Source organism: Haliotis asinina, chromosome 10 (genome assembly GCF_037392515.1).
Source record: "Haliotis asinina isolate JCU_RB_2024 chromosome 10, JCU_Hal_asi_v2, whole genome shotgun sequence".
NCBI classification, from domain to species: Eukaryota; Metazoa; Mollusca; class Gastropoda; order Lepetellida; family Haliotidae; genus Haliotis; species Haliotis asinina.
In genome coordinates, this window is record NC_090289.1 from 59,128,120 (window position 1) to 59,146,290 (window position 18,171).

At 39.6% G+C, this 18,171-nt stretch overlaps 1 protein-coding gene across 1 annotated transcript in view; it reads right to left on the minus strand.

Annotated features, from left to right (window-relative positions):
- LOC137298808 (carbohydrate sulfotransferase 3-like) overlaps window positions 1–12,673 on the minus strand; it is a 49,369-nt gene extending 36,696 nt beyond the window's left edge. The window contains exon 1 of the mRNA XM_067831082.1: window positions 12,431–12,673. Coding sequence (XP_067687183.1) covers window positions 12,431–12,673 — 243 coding nt within the window. The remainder of the gene's footprint in view (window positions 1–12,430) is intronic.
- Window positions 12,674–18,171: the final 5,498 nt, after the last annotated feature.

The following is an 18,171-nucleotide window of genomic DNA, read 5'->3' on the forward strand; positions in this document are numbered from 1 at the left end:
GTATGTGTTGAACCATACCATGCTGTTGGCATAAGAACCATTGGGATTGTACAAATTATGCACAAGTAAACTAATGTCACTCTAAGGAATCAAAGGACTCAAGAACATTTTGCAGATGGATGACTTCATTAACATGACATCAACTTTGACCCAAAAGAGAATTGGTAGTTTACACTAAACTAACCTTCTCAGACAAGAATCAGTGTGTTTAAGTGTAACAGTTTTTATTAATGTTGTATATGCCTATATAAACGCTATTACGTCGAAGTTGCAGAAGGTGGATTCATGAAGTAGCACAACATGTGGCTGCTGAGGCTCGCCGTGGTGGATCCCTCCTGTTTGAGATTGTTTACATCTCGCTTCGTCATTCATATAAATCATAGATTACTTCACAGGCCGGTCACAAATTATCAAACGTATGTGACATCATGGACCATAACGAGAAGATTAAGATTTGTAGATGTTCGTGATGACAAAGACCAAAATCACATATCCATTGTATGGGAGCGTAATTTTCTCATTAAGTGTTTGCTCTAAGATCTTGGTCACATATAACCAAGTGTTGCAACTAATGACGATTTCTGTTCTTCCAAATCCACCCAAATTTCCTGCATCACTCTAAATCACCGAAGACATGTACATTCCATTCTTAATTTAATAACCTAATAAAGTTCGCAAAAACAGAAATTTATTTGTGTCTTCTGAAAAAGTATTTCCTAATCCCTGCTTTAAACATTGTTTGTATTTCTAGAAACGTTTTGAAATAGTTGGAATGTATGCAATGTGGATCCTTAAGAAAGGTCAGAGAGTATTTACTTGAATCTTTGCATTCTAAGAAGTGACGAAAGCTCAATTATTCGAAACATTGATTTTGTCAACGTTACACGCCACGATTGCATAAGCCCCAAAGAAGAACAAACTTTCTGTATTCTTTGAGACCTTCCACTAAACATCTTTCCCTTTATGTCATCGACCATTTTCCAAAATTGTGCCAGCAGAGTTACATCGAATATTACTAAAGCTCTTATCCAAAGTTACAGCTGACATGTTGAGTTCAGGTGGAAACCTTACTTTGCATGTATCTGTTTCGGGCTCTTTACCATCGTCAGTTTAGTGATATCGCTGACCTATTAACACGGGCTTTCTTCAAGGCACCTGCAAACACAAAATTCTTAAAGCAAAAGTATATTCCATTAACTCATTATTTAGAAACCGATCTCAGTTACTTAGAAATGGGGGACCGATCACCTACAAATAAATGGTAATACTGTTTGCGTAAAGTTTGAAGTCAAATCGGAAATACTGCGATCTCAGTACAGAATCATTGTAAATACAATGGACGTCTGCATTCACATTGCATCTACAGACCTCCTTCTGCCTACCGATGGCCTTCAATTACCGACGGTATTCAACAAACAACTTTCTTTTTCTGTCAACATTCATCCATTATCAGAATTCGTCTACTGTCAACATTCATCCATTATCAAAATTCTTCTACAATCAACATTCTTTTATTATAAACATACTTCTACTATCAACATGATTCTACTGTAAACATTCTTCTACAATCAACAAGCTTCTACTATACACATTCTTCTACTATCAACAGGCATCTACCATTCACATTCTTCTACTATCAACATGATTCTACTATAAACATTCTTCTAATATTAACAGACTTTAACCATCAAAATTCGTTTACTATGGACATTCATCAAATACTGACATTCTTCATCCATTTCATATCTAATATTTTTCAAATTTTAACATTCTATAAATAGTCGATAGTCGATAGTTTGCAATAGTTACAACACTTGATAAAACGCAGTTTTGTCTTGCCTAGTGCAATAAATTGTATAACTGTTTAGTGTTTCCGCATTCTAAATGTATGTGATGATAGATCTACGGCAGCTACCTTCAATGTAAAGTGATATAAGGTAACGTGGTGTAGATGCATCGTTTGTTTCGAGTCTAGCAAATACCAAGCTACCTTCATATCCCATATCCCATGATACAGGATGTTTTCCAAAACCATACATTAGCTTTGAAAACCGCACTATTCCTATCAGATCAAAAGAAATATATCTAAGACACTGGTTTCTTGTTTCTTGTTACCCATTTCGTTCTGGAGCACATTAGTCAATATGTCAAGTCACGATTATCCTCTGACACAGATTAACATTATTCTTTCACGCCAAAGAGACTGCTGTTCGTGAGATCTACCCTGATATATATAGGGTTACGTTTGTTCTTAAGAACGGTCGTTAAATACCGTACCCTTGCCATTTGTCTGTCGAATTCAATAACAGTGGGAAAATGACAGATTGATATGAAGTCAGGTCAGGAGGAGCAGAGTGTCACATGCAATGAAAACACGGTGTTACTCCACGGTTCAGGAACCAATGGTAGCGCAGCAGGGGATCACAGCGTTGTCTGAAATACGCGACGAATGGAACTCTTTCATCTTATCATCGTGATTTAATTTGGTTCAATGAAAACGATTCAAACTATATTGTATTTTTATTAATGACGTATACAGTAAGAAAATGTCACAAATAAGGCTGTAAATGTATTATGAATGTTCATAATATTTCAGAAGATACGAATATAGCAGCACAGCGACGATAATAATGATGATGAATATTTACCTGTGATATTGTTAAACTTGACTGAAAAAAAATATGTGTATGTCAAATAATGCGCTTTGGACTCTGACGCCTTGGACATTACCTATAACTTGCTGAAGGACCTTATGAATGTTAATAATTTGACCTAAACGACCACGTCAAAGTGACTTCGTCATGAATATGTCTTAAGTGATGTATTATTTCATTCCAGGATGTACTGGTTTTATCTAACACAAAAAGAAAGACAAAAGACTTTCCACGACCATAAACAACTGATTCCGTCAAGAAAAGTTAATCGCTAATCATGACATCTGGTATACAACACGTACTATTACAGATCACGTTATTCCGTAACATTTAAAATTTCAAGTTTTAATAAATCAGTTTCTTTCTTCTGCAAGATTAAGTTCTAGTCTGTCGCTTTATCAAGTTGAAAACCGATCCGCTATTGGATTGAAATGCCAGTGATGACGCAAGAAGACTTAAATATCACGATTTATTGAGATCGCTAAGCAACAGTACATTGTCGAGACATATAAATGTCGTCACACACACAAGCATCACGTCTGCTTTGAAGATCAGTCGGCATATAACTGAAGATACAAGTCAGAGGATGCCAAGCCCACAAGCACTATTTACAGAGCTACAATCATCTGCTGTTATCAATCATTAAACTGTAAATCTATACTTCTGAACTGTTGATAGCCTTGCTGTCTGAAAGACTGTGGGGGACATCTTCTTGCTACACACGTATTCATGTACGTTATAGCTCACTTTATAACAAGGTATATGAGTGATGGGTGAAAAAACCCCGGATTGACACCAGTGATCTAAACGTATATCTACTTGCGTCCCCTTGTCGTTCCAGGATTCGATGATTGTGGTCTGCAGTGTGCAAACCCCACCTTTTAATCGTCTCCATCTTCAAATCAACTCGCTATATTAAAACTGCAATACTGTTTTAAACTAAAGCTGAATCCGATTCGCTCACTCAACAGCGATAAAATACGACTGACTTACATTAATGAATATACGAAGTTTGCGCGTACGTCTGTGCGCTTTCAAATCATCTCTGTTTGGCCACAGTCGGGATGTAGACATCTCCACACATCTCCCCCGAGCCCTGTCCGTTTTGGAGATCCATGCCAGATGTGGCTATATGGGAGAGAACAGATGGATATCAATTGTTGAAGGGTCTGTGGTTGATGGAGGATCAGTGGCAATGATAGCCAAGGTAATGAGTCGTGACTCTAGTGATCTGACTCAGGACTACATTGCAGTCAATAACTGGTTACAGTCGCCTGACCAAAACTGACTAATTGTCATCGTTACAGATAGGTATTGATTCCTGGTCAACCATGTCATTCAAGACAACTACTGCTGGGGTCTTTCACTCGCTTTCAGAGGACGGTATTTCATACCTATGATTTTTGACTGTGTTACTGCAGGAGGCTGGCCCAATTTTAACTGTGTAATTATGACAGCAATGCAAGAAGCAACGCAGGAATAACAACTTAAAGCAGACTGTTCTGTGATATATCGGTGACTGTGATTCACTCTCGGGTACTGCTGTCTTTGTGGGCGGTAGGTACGGTAGTGTAGGTGTTTTGTGTTCCCGACAGCTGAATATATTAAACAAGCTGAATACCTGTAAAGTGGATGAGTGAGTGAGCGAGTGAGCGAGTGAGCGAGTGAGTGAGCGGGCGAGTGAGCTACCATTTCAAGGATACATCGACGTGTAGGTGACAAAACAAACGTGATTACACGTTTACTACTGAAACCATTGTCAAATTATGGTGAAGAAGTTAGAATCAATGAGAACAGAAATATTTTCGGTAGAAATAATGATACGTCACGTTTATATCGCTAGACTCCACACGGCGCCAAGTGCCGACGTTAGGAGCCTTGACAATAGATGTTGTTGACGCCAAGGTGTGACGCCCCAGAAGCCACAATATGAAGCAAGCTTCTATCGATGCCACTCAGGGTACGATCAGAACATATTAAAACGTCAGGAAGATCCATTATCGCTGTTGTTTCCGGACGGATTCAAGGTATTTAATCCGCTGGTGATCAGATGCCCGTAGCATACGCATTATGTAACCATACGTCCGGCTGGTGTTGGGCAGGAATCTATAACGGAAGGGGAATGTCAAAGAACTTAGGAAAAATCCACACCGGAAGTGGTACTTAGGGAAACATGTTGCCATCATTCACCCAAACAACAACAGCTCAACAAGCGGAGGCTGCATTAGAAATTACATCCGGGTATGAGTGTTATTCACAGGAAATGGATCCTAGTATTACGTAACGGTGTCCTTTTTGTCTGGCAGCAATATGTCACACACAGAACAAATGCAGCAATATGTTACACACAGAACAAATGCAGCAATATGTCACACACAGAACAAATGCAGCCAATGCATGCATATTCAACGATTTCGATTTAGGTTTTTTAAACTTTTAAAAAAGAGTTAAACAGAACCAATCCCTGCTTCGGTCACTCCCTGCCAGCATGCTCCCATCTGAGCAATCAACCCCACTCTGTTTCCCGGATGTATCATCTGTGGTCACATCCCGTTTACACTCGTGAATGATTTCGTTTTGACTGACCGTATCATACAACCTGACTGGGATTCCAATATCGACTGTCATGTGGAAAGTGATTCCCTTGAGGAAGGCTCAGGTAGAGAGACTGGTGTGGGATTTCCCAACATGAGACAGAAGTACACAAAATGAAAAACACTTTATCTTGGAATATAAATTTTACAAAAGTATAAGACAGCTGTACCCACAAAGAGCGTTTTGCAATAATGCAAATATGTGCACGAGTACATGAAAATTGTCAACAGTACAACGCCAAAGTGTGTCGTAATTATGAAAAGTCTGCCTTTTTGTCAAATAGGCCGGCAACCTTGTGTACATAGAAAGAACACTGTGATTTTGATGGAGGACAAACCAGCTGCGACATACATGAATAGACCAGTAATGATCATCAGCCCCCGTCACAATCAGTCTGATCCAGTTAACTCCGCTCTGTACCATTTAGTTTGTGTTCACCGACAGAATCAGACTCATCCAACTCACTATAGACTTGTTACCTACTTTGCGTAAATCAGTAAAAGTTACACATGGCGCCTTCGAGCGTATGCGTCAGAGAATGGAGTGACCAGTGTATGACTGTTCTCCTGTCATCATCACTATTTCATCACTTGAAACACATGTATGATGTATTTGGAATCGTAAGGCGGGACTGAATAGTGTGTTTTTTCGAATAAAGGGGGGAGAGTGTTATCGCTTGTATTATACTCGAGTGTTAATTAGACCATGTCGCGCAGACGACAGAATGGCAGTTTTATACGCCAGACTACCCATACCTCCTAATGGATGCAGACAGATGTCTGCTGCTGTGTCTTTCACCTTTCGCGATCACCTGTATCATCATTATTTGAGAGTGGTTCATGAACTCATGGTCCCTTTGTCCCTTCCGCCTACTTTGCCTCTATTGACTGAATATAATATAATAGTGTCAAAATGTTTGATTCTTCAGCATCAGTTGTAATTCTCTTTTTGTTCATATGCCTGTTGTATGCACAAGGAGCGGAGTTTCGGATGAAATCTTCCAAGGAACAATAATCGTCCCTTCCCACCATAAAGACATTAATATGAGTGTCCGACAATATCATAGGACGTATTCCTAAATCTCTGTCAAATAACAGTGTGGCTGGGTGGTCTTGGGTACCTCTCTGCAAAACTATACGCAGGGGCACCTTAAGTGTTCATGAGAAAGTGAAAATACTTCGAAGAATTCTAAGGCTTAGTAACAGACTTTGGTCACTGAGACGTTCAGGTTAACCCCCTATCTGCCGTTAGACGCTGGACGCTGATGCATTGACTACTTGGACCATGACGATACATTGACAGGCACTGTCCTCCTCAATCTCCTGGCAGCCCACGGACACTGGACAATGCGAAGTAATATGTAGTAACATCATGCGGAGACGAAGCTAGATCGCAGAGATAGCGAAAAAACGTCACACCACCAAGAATTATTGACTTGCATCACTAGACAAAATGTAACTCGGAGCGGAGATTGATCATGTTTGTGAATAGACAACAAGGGCCGTATCTAAACCAACCTTTACACATTTACAAGCTTAAGAATCACCGCTGTGAATTTGTGTCGTCAGTTTCGCATCACTTGAATCAGTTTTAGAAAAAACAACGCCACTTTTAAGGGCGAACGTTATTCTGTGATGTTTCAGAATTCTATCCATGATGAAAGAACATCACATACACATCAAATCATGTTGAGGCATTTGTTGTATTGACTATATTGGACACTGAAAGGATTCGTTACAGGAAATGACAATTTTTGCAAATCCTTGTATTGTACATCTGTCAGCAAGGCCGACGGACCATATCGGTGCTTCCTTGGTGTACACACCTCCACACTGGCCTCTCTGTACACCGATCCCTCTTGATACTGGCCTCTCTATACACAGGCCCCAATTGATACTGACCTCTCTATACACTAACACCTGTATACCGGCGTCTAGATATACTAACCCCTCTATACTGGATTTTCTATATACTGACCCCTTTAATTTGGCCTCTTTATACACTAGCCTCTTTATACTGATCTTTCTATACACTAACACATGTATTCTGGCCTCTCTATACACTAGCCTCTCTATACTGATCTTTCTATACACTAACAGCTCTATTCTGGCCTCTCTATATGCTAGCCCATTTGTACACTGGGCCCTCTATGTACTAACCTCTCTATACCATGGACTCTGTATACAATACCTTTTGGAAGTATCTGTATCTGTCCATTATGAAATATGTTTGCATCAGTGACAGCTGTGACTATGATTAGAGAGCACATGAATCACTTGTGACGTTCTTGAACAGAGACGCATTACTTTCCGGAGGAACAACAAATAGAAATATTTAGAGCTTTTCAGGAAAATCGACATGAAATAGCGCCATGTTGAGGTTGATCTTATCTAAGACGCCGTGAGTCATAACGGCCAAATTATCGTATATGCTCAAGAGTAAGACACAAGGAAGACAGACAGCATGAACACAGACCACACGTAGGACCTTCTAAAATATTTCCCACCACGTCTTTGAGAACAATGAGCTGTCACAACCTGAGCCTTACACAATGCAGCAGGGCTTCATGAACACAACAAAGACACGTGTTCACTAGAAATAACTATGTTCATAATTTTCAAAATAAGGAATTCGTTACACTATTTTTACGGACAATTGCTGACATACCGTGCAGGATTACATATGGACGTTGCGTTGATAGTGTCAAACTATCTTGCTGCCTAACTGTCTAACTGCACAGCTGTCTAATTATCTAACTGTCTAACTATCTAACTGTCGAGCTGTCTAACTGTCTATCTATCTAGCTAACTGTCTGGATGTCTGCCTAGCTGCCAAAGTGTCTAACTATCTAGCTATCTAACTGTCCAACTGTCCAACTGTCTAACTATCTAACTGTCTGTCTGTCTGTCTGTCTGTCTGTCCTTCTAACTGTATAACTCTTTACCTGTCTAACTGACTAACGAGATCGGGTCGTCAGGCTCGTAGTTGCGAAAATGGATGCATGTGTTGTCGATCACTGGAATATCTGCTCCAGACTCGATCATTTTACGAACCGCCGCCATGAAGCTTGAATATTGCTGAATCTGGAGTTAAACATCCAACCATCCAATCAATCTAACTGCCCCAGAGGCACGCACTCGACTAATCAATCAATAAAAGAAAGAAATTATCGAACTACTATCGACATTGTTGGCTATTTACGTTATGTGACTGTTGTTTACAACGACTGACAATGGACACCCAGTCAGTTTGGATATTAACGGTGTACAAATCATTAATATTTTTGTCTGTTGACCATCTTTCTCAAATGATTGCTGATATTACAGTTTTAAGTTATATGAATTTTAACCGTTACCAGGGAACCGTTACAAACAGTCTATGATCTTTCAGATGTTCTGCCAGTCAACAGAACATCAAGTACACTTTCAAAAACCTTCCGCGCCCAAAAAAACATATTTGTTCTATGTAGAAATTGAAAATATTGACCTATGCTGTTATTGCTTGCCACTGCTTGCCACTGCTTGCCACTGCTTGCCACTGCTTGCTTCCGCAGTCGGAAGTAGAAAGTACTATGAAGTGATCACTTAACAGATTGTGGGTACTATCTAGTTTGCTGTGGTCTTTTGAACTAGGCAAAACGATAATATTAACCGTGTGGTTTTAATATTTGTAACTCGTTAAGCTTAGATAATTGTAGGGAATGGTTAATATGTGACAAGGCAAATACAGTATGGTTCAAAATTATTGAGAATAGCTAAAGCATTTCATATTATTAAACGAGAACAAATCAGATAAAATTGAATGTATTGTGAAAATGAACTGACCTTTTCATGTTGTGTAGGTAACAATTTAATATTTTATCAAGTCTCCTTGAGCTTCACGGCACAGTCTAAGACGGGTAGGCATACTTCCTATCAGAGAGGTTAGTGTCTCGTGAGTTATGCTGTCCCAGTATCGGACCACTTCTCTCTTCATGTCTTCAATTTTTGTCAACCCCTTTTGATTCCTACATTCCTTCATCATCCCCCAAATGTTCTCAATGGGATTTAAGTCAGGACTATATGCAGGAAATGGTAATGCAGTCACATTTTTCTCCTGAAACCACTGCTTGGCATGTTTTGCGGTGTGTTTAGGATCATTATCTTGCTGCAAAATCCAGTCATTTCCATAAAACACATGTGCACTTGGAAGGAGAAAATTATCTAATATGTTAGTGTAGCGTTGACTTGTCAGATTTCCCTCAAACACGCACAGCGGGGTCGTTCCTAATAAGGATATCCCTCCCCATACATGAAACTTTGGGCTGTATTTAGGTCGTCGATACAACGGTGCTGACGCAGACTTTGTCCATATTTTCACATTATTGGGATATACCCATATTGAGCTTTCATCAGTAAAAATCACATTTTCCCAGTCAAAGTTTTCATGTGCCAAACACCACTCAACACGCCTGTCTTTATGTTCTTGTTTCATGAGAGGAGAAGGAATTCCAGTCTTTTTCTCCCATCTAAGATCAATCAAATTTCTTCTAACTGTAGATTTTGATACAACTGTTGATCCCCTTTCTATCATTTCATACCTGATGTTGGAGATGCTTGCCCTTTGCTTTTTAGACGCTAAAATTCCCAGCCGGACGCGATCTGAGAAGTCCAATTTTCTGGGTCTCCCTGCTCCTTTCTGGTGCCCAAAATCCTTTCCCTCTTTAAAATTCTTCCTAATCCTATACACAGTAGAAAGACGAGTTCCTGTTCTCTCTGCCAATGTATTTACATCATCAATTCCTTGATTACACAACTCAAAAATCAACCTTCTTTAATCTTCAGCAGACATTGTTGACAGTGCTGAGGAAAATGACGTCTGCTACAAATTCAGGGGAGGTAACTCTAATTGTACTATACTCAGTAGGCCAAGATGAGTTACCTCCCTTACACCATTACTTAGTTTTAAGTATCAGTGAATCAGTTGAGGTGTTAGGATAGCTCAAAGTAAGAAGAAAAATTCTCAATAATTATGAACCAGACTATATATATGTTTATAAAGCTGCGTTCATCTTTGTTTTAGACTCAGCGAGTTTCATGAGAGACATCAGTGAGTTGACAGGTTCACGACATCACAACTTCAGTATTTGTTTGCTCTATGTTAGTGTTGATGACCATCCGTCAGTTGTTGTTGTGACTCGATCTATAAACCGATATACACGACGGTTGTAATATATAAGATGAAGACAGTGTCTGCTGCTCTCTCTCTCCCACGACTCACCTTGAATCAGGACTGCACGTGGAGCACAAGGCAGGTTTAGCAAATATACAAGGACCTCATGCCTTAGTCAGTGTCCGCTTTAGACAAGTCACCCTTAGCGATCACCACACGGAAGAGGTCATAGTACCCCAGAATGATGGCAAAGAGATAAACAGACATCTGTGATGTTTTGAAATTTCTACAAATATGCCAATGCTAATCTATTCCCTTGTGCATAAATATCAGAATTTCTGTTCGGATTGGCAGGGGTCTGTACGGGTAGTCTATTCATAATGTGCGTTGAAGATTTGACATCGGACGGTTAAATAGTCAAATATCTTCCGCTGATACACCCACATGAACTAGAAATAACAGAAACTACACACTCTTTAAATGCACACAGAATCATGGTGAAAAAATATCCCAAACCTCTACTTCAAGTACTCAACAGTGCCTATTTTACCAGCCCTCAACATTGCCTTTATGTCCAGTGTCCACCATTTACAAGATACAAAGTCCTCACTCAACATTCCCTTTACATCCAAACCTCAACATTGTTACAGTTAAAAATTGCCGTGACAAAAGGTGTAAGAAATCCATTCAGAACGAGCACAATATAGCAACGAGAAGTCTGTATTCTTCAATAATATTGTATTCAGCAAAACTAAAATAAAAATACAAAAATTCACAAGAGAGCTTTCATGTACAATATAAATGAGTCAAATGTAAAGTAATGGGTCGCAATATGCAGAATGTAACACGGCGAGCGTTCATGCAGAGGTTATGTAGGTCAAGTGTTGACAGAGGGTGGCAGATATACTCCATTTAATCTGTGTGTCTGTGTTGACAACACAGCATCCAGCACTATATACCTAGAGCACTTCCATAAAGGCCTTCAGTCAAAATACAAAACGTACTGGACATTTATGAGTGAGTGAGTGAGTTAAGTTTTACGCCGTTTCTAGCAATATTCCAGCAATATCATTGCGGGGGACACCAGAAAATGGGCTTCACACACTGTACCCAAGGACATTTATGATACGAAATGTGACCCATAATAATTATCACATAAAACACTAAACGCTGTGACCCAAAAATACGTATTACTTAATGAATAATACAACTTACAGAAAATACACTCTCTTAACACTCTCCAGCTTAAGGAAAAGAGAGTTTCACAGAAACTTCTTTTATAATCATAGCAAGATAACAGGCATATTAATATGACATGTAATATTATGAATAACATGAGAAATATCTTGCAGAATTACCATGACATAATGCAAACACAAACATACAACATCGTCAAGTCATCATACATTTACAGGTTGGAAAATGCATTGTCTTTGCCTTTAATGTGTTTGATCACAAGATTGAACCCTTGCAAGGTCACACTCCACCTCATAAGTCTTTGGTTTTTGTTCTTCATTTTATGAAGAAAAGTCAAGGGATTGTGATCAGTAAACACTTCAGTTGGCAAAGTAGTGCTACCTAGGTACGCTTCAAAATGCTGTAAAGCTAACAAAAGACCTAATATATCTCTCTCTATGGTTGAAGTCTGTCTTTGGTGCTTGTCAAATTTCTTTGAAAAATAACAAACTGGATGTTCAGTTCCTGAAGCATCCTCTTGAATCAGGACAGCACCTGCACCAACAACACTTGCAACAACTGAAAATGTAATTTCTTTCTCAAAATGTGGCGCTTACACACTGGATAATTCATGAGTATCGCTTTGACCTTTTCTAATGCAGTCTGACAACTGCTATCCCACCGAAATTTTACCTTTTCCCCAAAAGGCTGGTACGTGATGAAACAACATCTGAGAAATTTTGACAAAACTTTCTGTAATAGCCTGCCATACCCAAGAATCTCATGAGTTCTCTCTAATACTTAGGCACTGGAAAATATACAACTGCTTCCACTTTAGCATGAACTGGCTGTACCTGGCCATGTCCTGCAGCATGCTCTAAAAATTCAACTTGTGCCTTCCCAAACTCACACTTGGCTAGATTCACGGTCAATTTTGCCTCAGACAGTCTTTTGAATAAAGCACGAGTCCTTTTCAGATGGTCATCCCACTCCATGTCGTAATCAATGACGTCATCCATGTAAGCCTCAACTGTGTCAAGACCATTGTTGACGAGTCTCTGGAACGTCGCTGGTGCGTTCTTCAGACCACACGACATAACCTTGTATTGATACTGTCCATCTGGTGTAGCAAAAGCTGATATTTTCTTTGCACGATCTGTGAGAAGGTATCTGCCCGAAGCCCTTCAGTAAGCCAAACTTATATTGTTATGAGTATGTAGTGAGAATAGCTTATATGTTATATTATACATATATCTGTAAATATGTTTATAAAATCTGAAGTTAATCTAAAATACTTTAACTACCTGTTCACCATGAAGCTAAGAAGCTCTGCTTACCACTGACCACTTTCCATTGTATGTGAGTAAGCTGGGGTAAGGAAAATACAATAGGATTATGTAACTACAGCTTGGGTTGACTTGGTTAAGCAGCGTAACACAAAGAGAGGTGATCAGTTCCCAGGTCGGGAGTGAAGAGGATGGCCAGGTCGGCTGTCTTCATTTTGTAAAGTTGAGAGTGCCATGTCGGCATAGTTTATGACAATTATTTGGATTTATGTGATCATATTCAGTGGAAGGAGATGGAACAAAACCTACTGGAACTGTTATGTGCTTAACAAAGTAAGACTTTTAACCATCCACTGTGATACTTGTTTTGCCAGCATTAAAACTATTGTTAAAATTGTTGTGTGATCTCTCCACTCGTAACAAATTAGGGGCTCGTCCGGGATGTGTTCATTTAACGTTGATGGTTTTGTAAGCAGGGATAAAATGGAAATCAGTGCAAATAAAGCACTTATATTCACCACTCGCATATCAATTGCAAATTCAAATTATTCATTGTTTTTTTGTTCAGTGTAAACAGGGAAAGCACAACAATTAACTGCCATGGAATTCAAAGTGAAGGAATTTGTACAGACAATTAGTGTTGAAGGTATCCTTGCATGGAAGAAATCTGAAGTAATACAGGTAGCAAAGTATTTTCAGGTTGACATTGATCCATTGTCTCGGAAATCCCATATTCAAAACCTTGTGATAGAATACCTGGTGGATGAAAATATTTTAGATGACAGCCTTGAACCTAAATCAGAAGTCAAGAGTGAGAAAATTATTTTAATGGAGTTAGAGGTCCAGAAAGAGAAAGAACAGACAGAAAGGGAATTGAGATCAAGACAGTTAGATATTCAGAAACTAGAGTTAGAGCTGAAGATAAAACAACAGAAACTAGGAGATGAGAAGAATAAGGGATTTGATGTGGCCAAATTTGTGAAACTTATTCCCCCGTTTCAAGAAAATGAGGTTGATAAGTTCTTTTTGCATTTTGAAAAGTTAGCAACAAATCTGAAATGGCCTGAAGAATCGTGGACTACACTTGTTCAGAGTGTTCTCATAGGGAAAGCTCAGGAAGTTTATGCTGCTTTGTCCATTGATCAGAGCTCTGATTATCAGATGGTTAAGAGTGTCATACTGAAAGCTTATGAGTTAGTTCCCGAGGCATATCGACAAAAGTTTAGAAACTGCAGAAAGCATGAAGGACAGACATATGTTGAGTTTGCTAGAAGCAAAGATATGATGTTTGATAGGTGGTGTACATCCAAAGAGATAAACAAAGACTATGAGAAATTGAAACAGCTTATGCTGGTTGAGGAGTTCAAAAGGTGTATTCCATGTGACATTAAAACTTACTTGGATGAACAAAAGGCTGAGACATTAGAACATGCAGCTACTCTTGCAGATGACTATGCACTAACACACAAGGCTTCATTGCGAAATGCAGAATATCATAGTAGAGGGAAGTTTAGTTCTTCTAGTCAGTCAACGGCTTCAGGGAGTAGTTTACCAAGGTCAAATGGTACATGTGGTTATGCTACAGGTCATGGGTTGTCTCAGTCTTCATTTAGAGGTTCTAACAATGATGAGATGGCAAGTAGAACGCTTAGTTCAGCACAGGGAAATTCTTCAGCAGGAGTGATGAGTTCAGGGCCAGTTTGTTCTTATTGTAATAAAAAGGGACATTTGTTAAGTTGGAAACTGAAGAAGAAATCTCAGAGTGAACAGTTGCCCCATGCCCTTGCCTCAGTGATATCACATCAGGTGAAGATTGAAGATATGCCGGTAGACAAGTTTGCCTTTGAAAAGGGTTATTCTCCTTTTATGTCTAAAGGACTGGTGTCCTTAGTTAGTGATAGGTCAGTCTCAAAACCTGTAGATATCTTGAGAGATACTGGAGCCCTCCAGAATCTTATGCTAGAAGATGATTTACCATTTTCTGAGAATACCTACACAGGAACCAGTGTCCTCATGCGGGGTATTGGTGGTTACATTAAGGTACCTCTACATGAAGTCTATTTGAAATCAGATTTGGTGACAGGAACTATTAGGGTTGGAATCATGTCAACATTGCCAGTGCCAGGTGTATCACTTATCATGGGCAATGATATTGCAGAAGATAACGTGGTAGCTGATCTGCCTAAGATGAGTAAGATACCGTGTGAAAAGCAGGAGGAGAGAGACGAGTTAAGTGTATACCCTTCTTGTGCAGTTACTAGGGCTATGACACAGCAGAAAGCAAAGTGCCAAGGGAAGACTGACATTCCTAGATCCAGGGAAATTGATTTATCTCAGACTTAGTCAGCTTGATGAAACTGAGGGAGTGACAACTTTCAGTCATAGTATTGGGGATGAAACTGATAAAGAGGACAGATTTGTTTCTAACGGGAATAGACCTACTGGTAAGTTCACTTTTTCTGAGGAACCAATTAGTGATGCTACCAGGGAGAAACTTATTGAAGAACAGAAGATGGATCCAGAACTTAAGTTACTTAGAAACAAAGCTGTCTCTGAGAAAGATAGTCATAGGGAGGCAGTGTGTTATTACCTCAAATCAGATGTTTTGATGAGGAAGTGGAGACCGCCAGACAGTCCAGCAAATGAGGAATGGAAAATATTGCACCAGATTGTTATTCCGCCAATGTATAGACATGAGATTCTTTGCTTAGGACATGATACTCTACTGGCAGGGCATTTAGGGGTTAACAAGACCTATCAAAAGATCTTAACACATTTCTATTGGCCAGGAATTCAGAAAGATGTCAAACAATTCTGTAAAACATGTCACACCTGTCAAATGGTCGGTAAACCAAACCAGAAGATAGCAAAATATCCTTTGCAACCTATTCCAACACTTGAAGAACCATTCAGCAGGGTTATAATAGATTGTGTTGGACCCCTCCCTCGCACAAGGACAGGAAATGTCTATATGGTGACAATAATGTGTGCATCTACACGCTTTCCCGAAGCTATTCCCTTGAGGAACGTTAGGACTCCTGTTGTTGTCAAGGCACTGATTACGTTCTTCACTCTAGTAGGGTTGCCAAAGTCAATCCAGTCAGATCAGGGATCTAACTTTATGTCTGGGATATTTCAGCAGGTTATGAATGAGTTAGGTATCACTCAGTATAGTTCGAGTGCATATCATCCTGAGTCGCAGGGTGCTCTTGAGCGGTTCCATCAAACTCTAAAGAATATGCTTAAGGCTTATTGTGAGGACAATCAGAAAGATTGGGACGAGGGAATTATTACGTGTTGTTTGCAGCTAGGAAATCAGTGCAAGAATCACTAGGTTTCAGTCCTTTTGAGTTAGTGTTTGGGCGGACAGTTCGAGGACCATTAAAGTTTCTGAAGGAGAAGTGGCTAGATGAGAATACCGAAATCAATCTGCTTGATTACGTTTCAAACTTCAAAGAGAGGTTTACTAAGGCTTGTAGCATAGCTAAACAGAACTTGCAGGGTAGCCAGGAAAGGATGAAAACCTGGTATGATACCAAAGCACAACATAGAGAGTTTGCAGCAGGTGACAAGGTACTCATTCTTCTACCAATACCAGGACATCCGTTTAGTGCTAGGTTCTATGGCCCATATCTTCTGCGCAAGAAAGTGAGTGACACAGATTATGAAATAGAAACTCCAGATCGGAGGAAGTCCAAGAGAGTTTGTCATATCAATATGATAAAACCATACTATGATAGGCATGCTGAAAATGTACCACAGACTTTGGGTGTTAACATAATAAACACAGTAGAAATAACTGAGAATGATACATTGCCTGGAGATTCTGGTACCAACAGCAAAGAACCTGATTTGAAGCTTAGTAACTCAGATGTCTTAAACAATCTAGATGCTAAGTTATCACATTTGAATCATGAACAGAAGATAGAACTGGAGGCATTAATTCATGAGTACTCACATTTATTTCCAGATGTACCCTCTAGGACAGACTGTATCTATCATGACATAGATGTAGGGGAGGCAATGCCTGTCAAGCAACATGCCTATCGCATGAATCCAATCAAATTAGCTCAGCTTAGAACAGAGATACAATACATGCTGGACAATAACATCATTGAACCCAGCAATAGTGCTTGGAGTTCACCATGTATCCTTGTACCTAAAGCTGGAGGTTGTGTTCGGCTATGTAATAACTACAAACGAGTTAATGCTCTCTCCAAATCTGATTCCTACCCAATGCCTAGGATTGATGATTGTATTGATAGGATAGGCAAAGCTAAGTATGTGAGCAAATTTGATTTACTGAAGGGATACTGGCAGATCCCGTTAACAGATAGGGCAAAACAAGTATCAGCATTGGTTACCCCAGAAGGTTTATATCAATACAATGTGATGCCTTTTGGATTAAAAAATGCCCCTGCTACCTTCCAAAGACTTATCAACTCCATCACAGGCAGAATTGACCAGTGTGATGCATACATTGATGACGTCATTGTGGCTACTGACGAGTGGGATGGTCAGATGAAGACAACTCGAATGTTGTTTGACTCACTAACACAAGCCAAACTCACTATCAACTTGACCAAGAGTGAATTTGTGAAAGCTACAGTAACCTATCTAGGTCATGTTGTGGGACAAGGTGAAGTCAAACCAGTCCAGGCCAAAATACAAGCTGTGATCATGTTTCCAGAACCTACAAATAGGAAGGAATTGATGAGATTCTTGGGGATGGCGGGATATTATCGCCGTTTTTGCCAGAACTTTTCCCAAGTAGCAGCACCATTGACCAATCTACTGAAGAAAGACTGCAAAATCATCTGGCAAGAAGATCAACAACAGGCATTTGAGAAGATCAAAGCTATTTTGACTAATGCACCAGTGCTAGTTGTGCCTGACTTCAGCAAACCCTTCAAGCTCTATGTTGATGCATGTGACATAGGAGCAGGAGCGGTGTTACAGCAAGATGACACTTTAGGGATAGATCATCCTATCTGCTACTTCAGCAAGAAATTTGACAGTCATCAAAGACACTACTCTACAATAGAGAAGGAGACACTGGCACTGATACTAGCTCCTCAGCATTTCGAAGTGTATCTGAGCACAACTGTGACGCCAATTCTAGTGTACAGAGACCATAATCCACTTGTGTTTGTGAAAAAAACTCAGGACCAAAAACCAGCGATTAATGCGTTGGAGCTTACAGCTGGAAGATTTCGACCTTGACATTCGTCATATCAATATATTGGCTGATGCTCTCTCGCGAGCAATGTAGCTTGGGTCATTAACTACCTGGATTGTATGAACTGTAG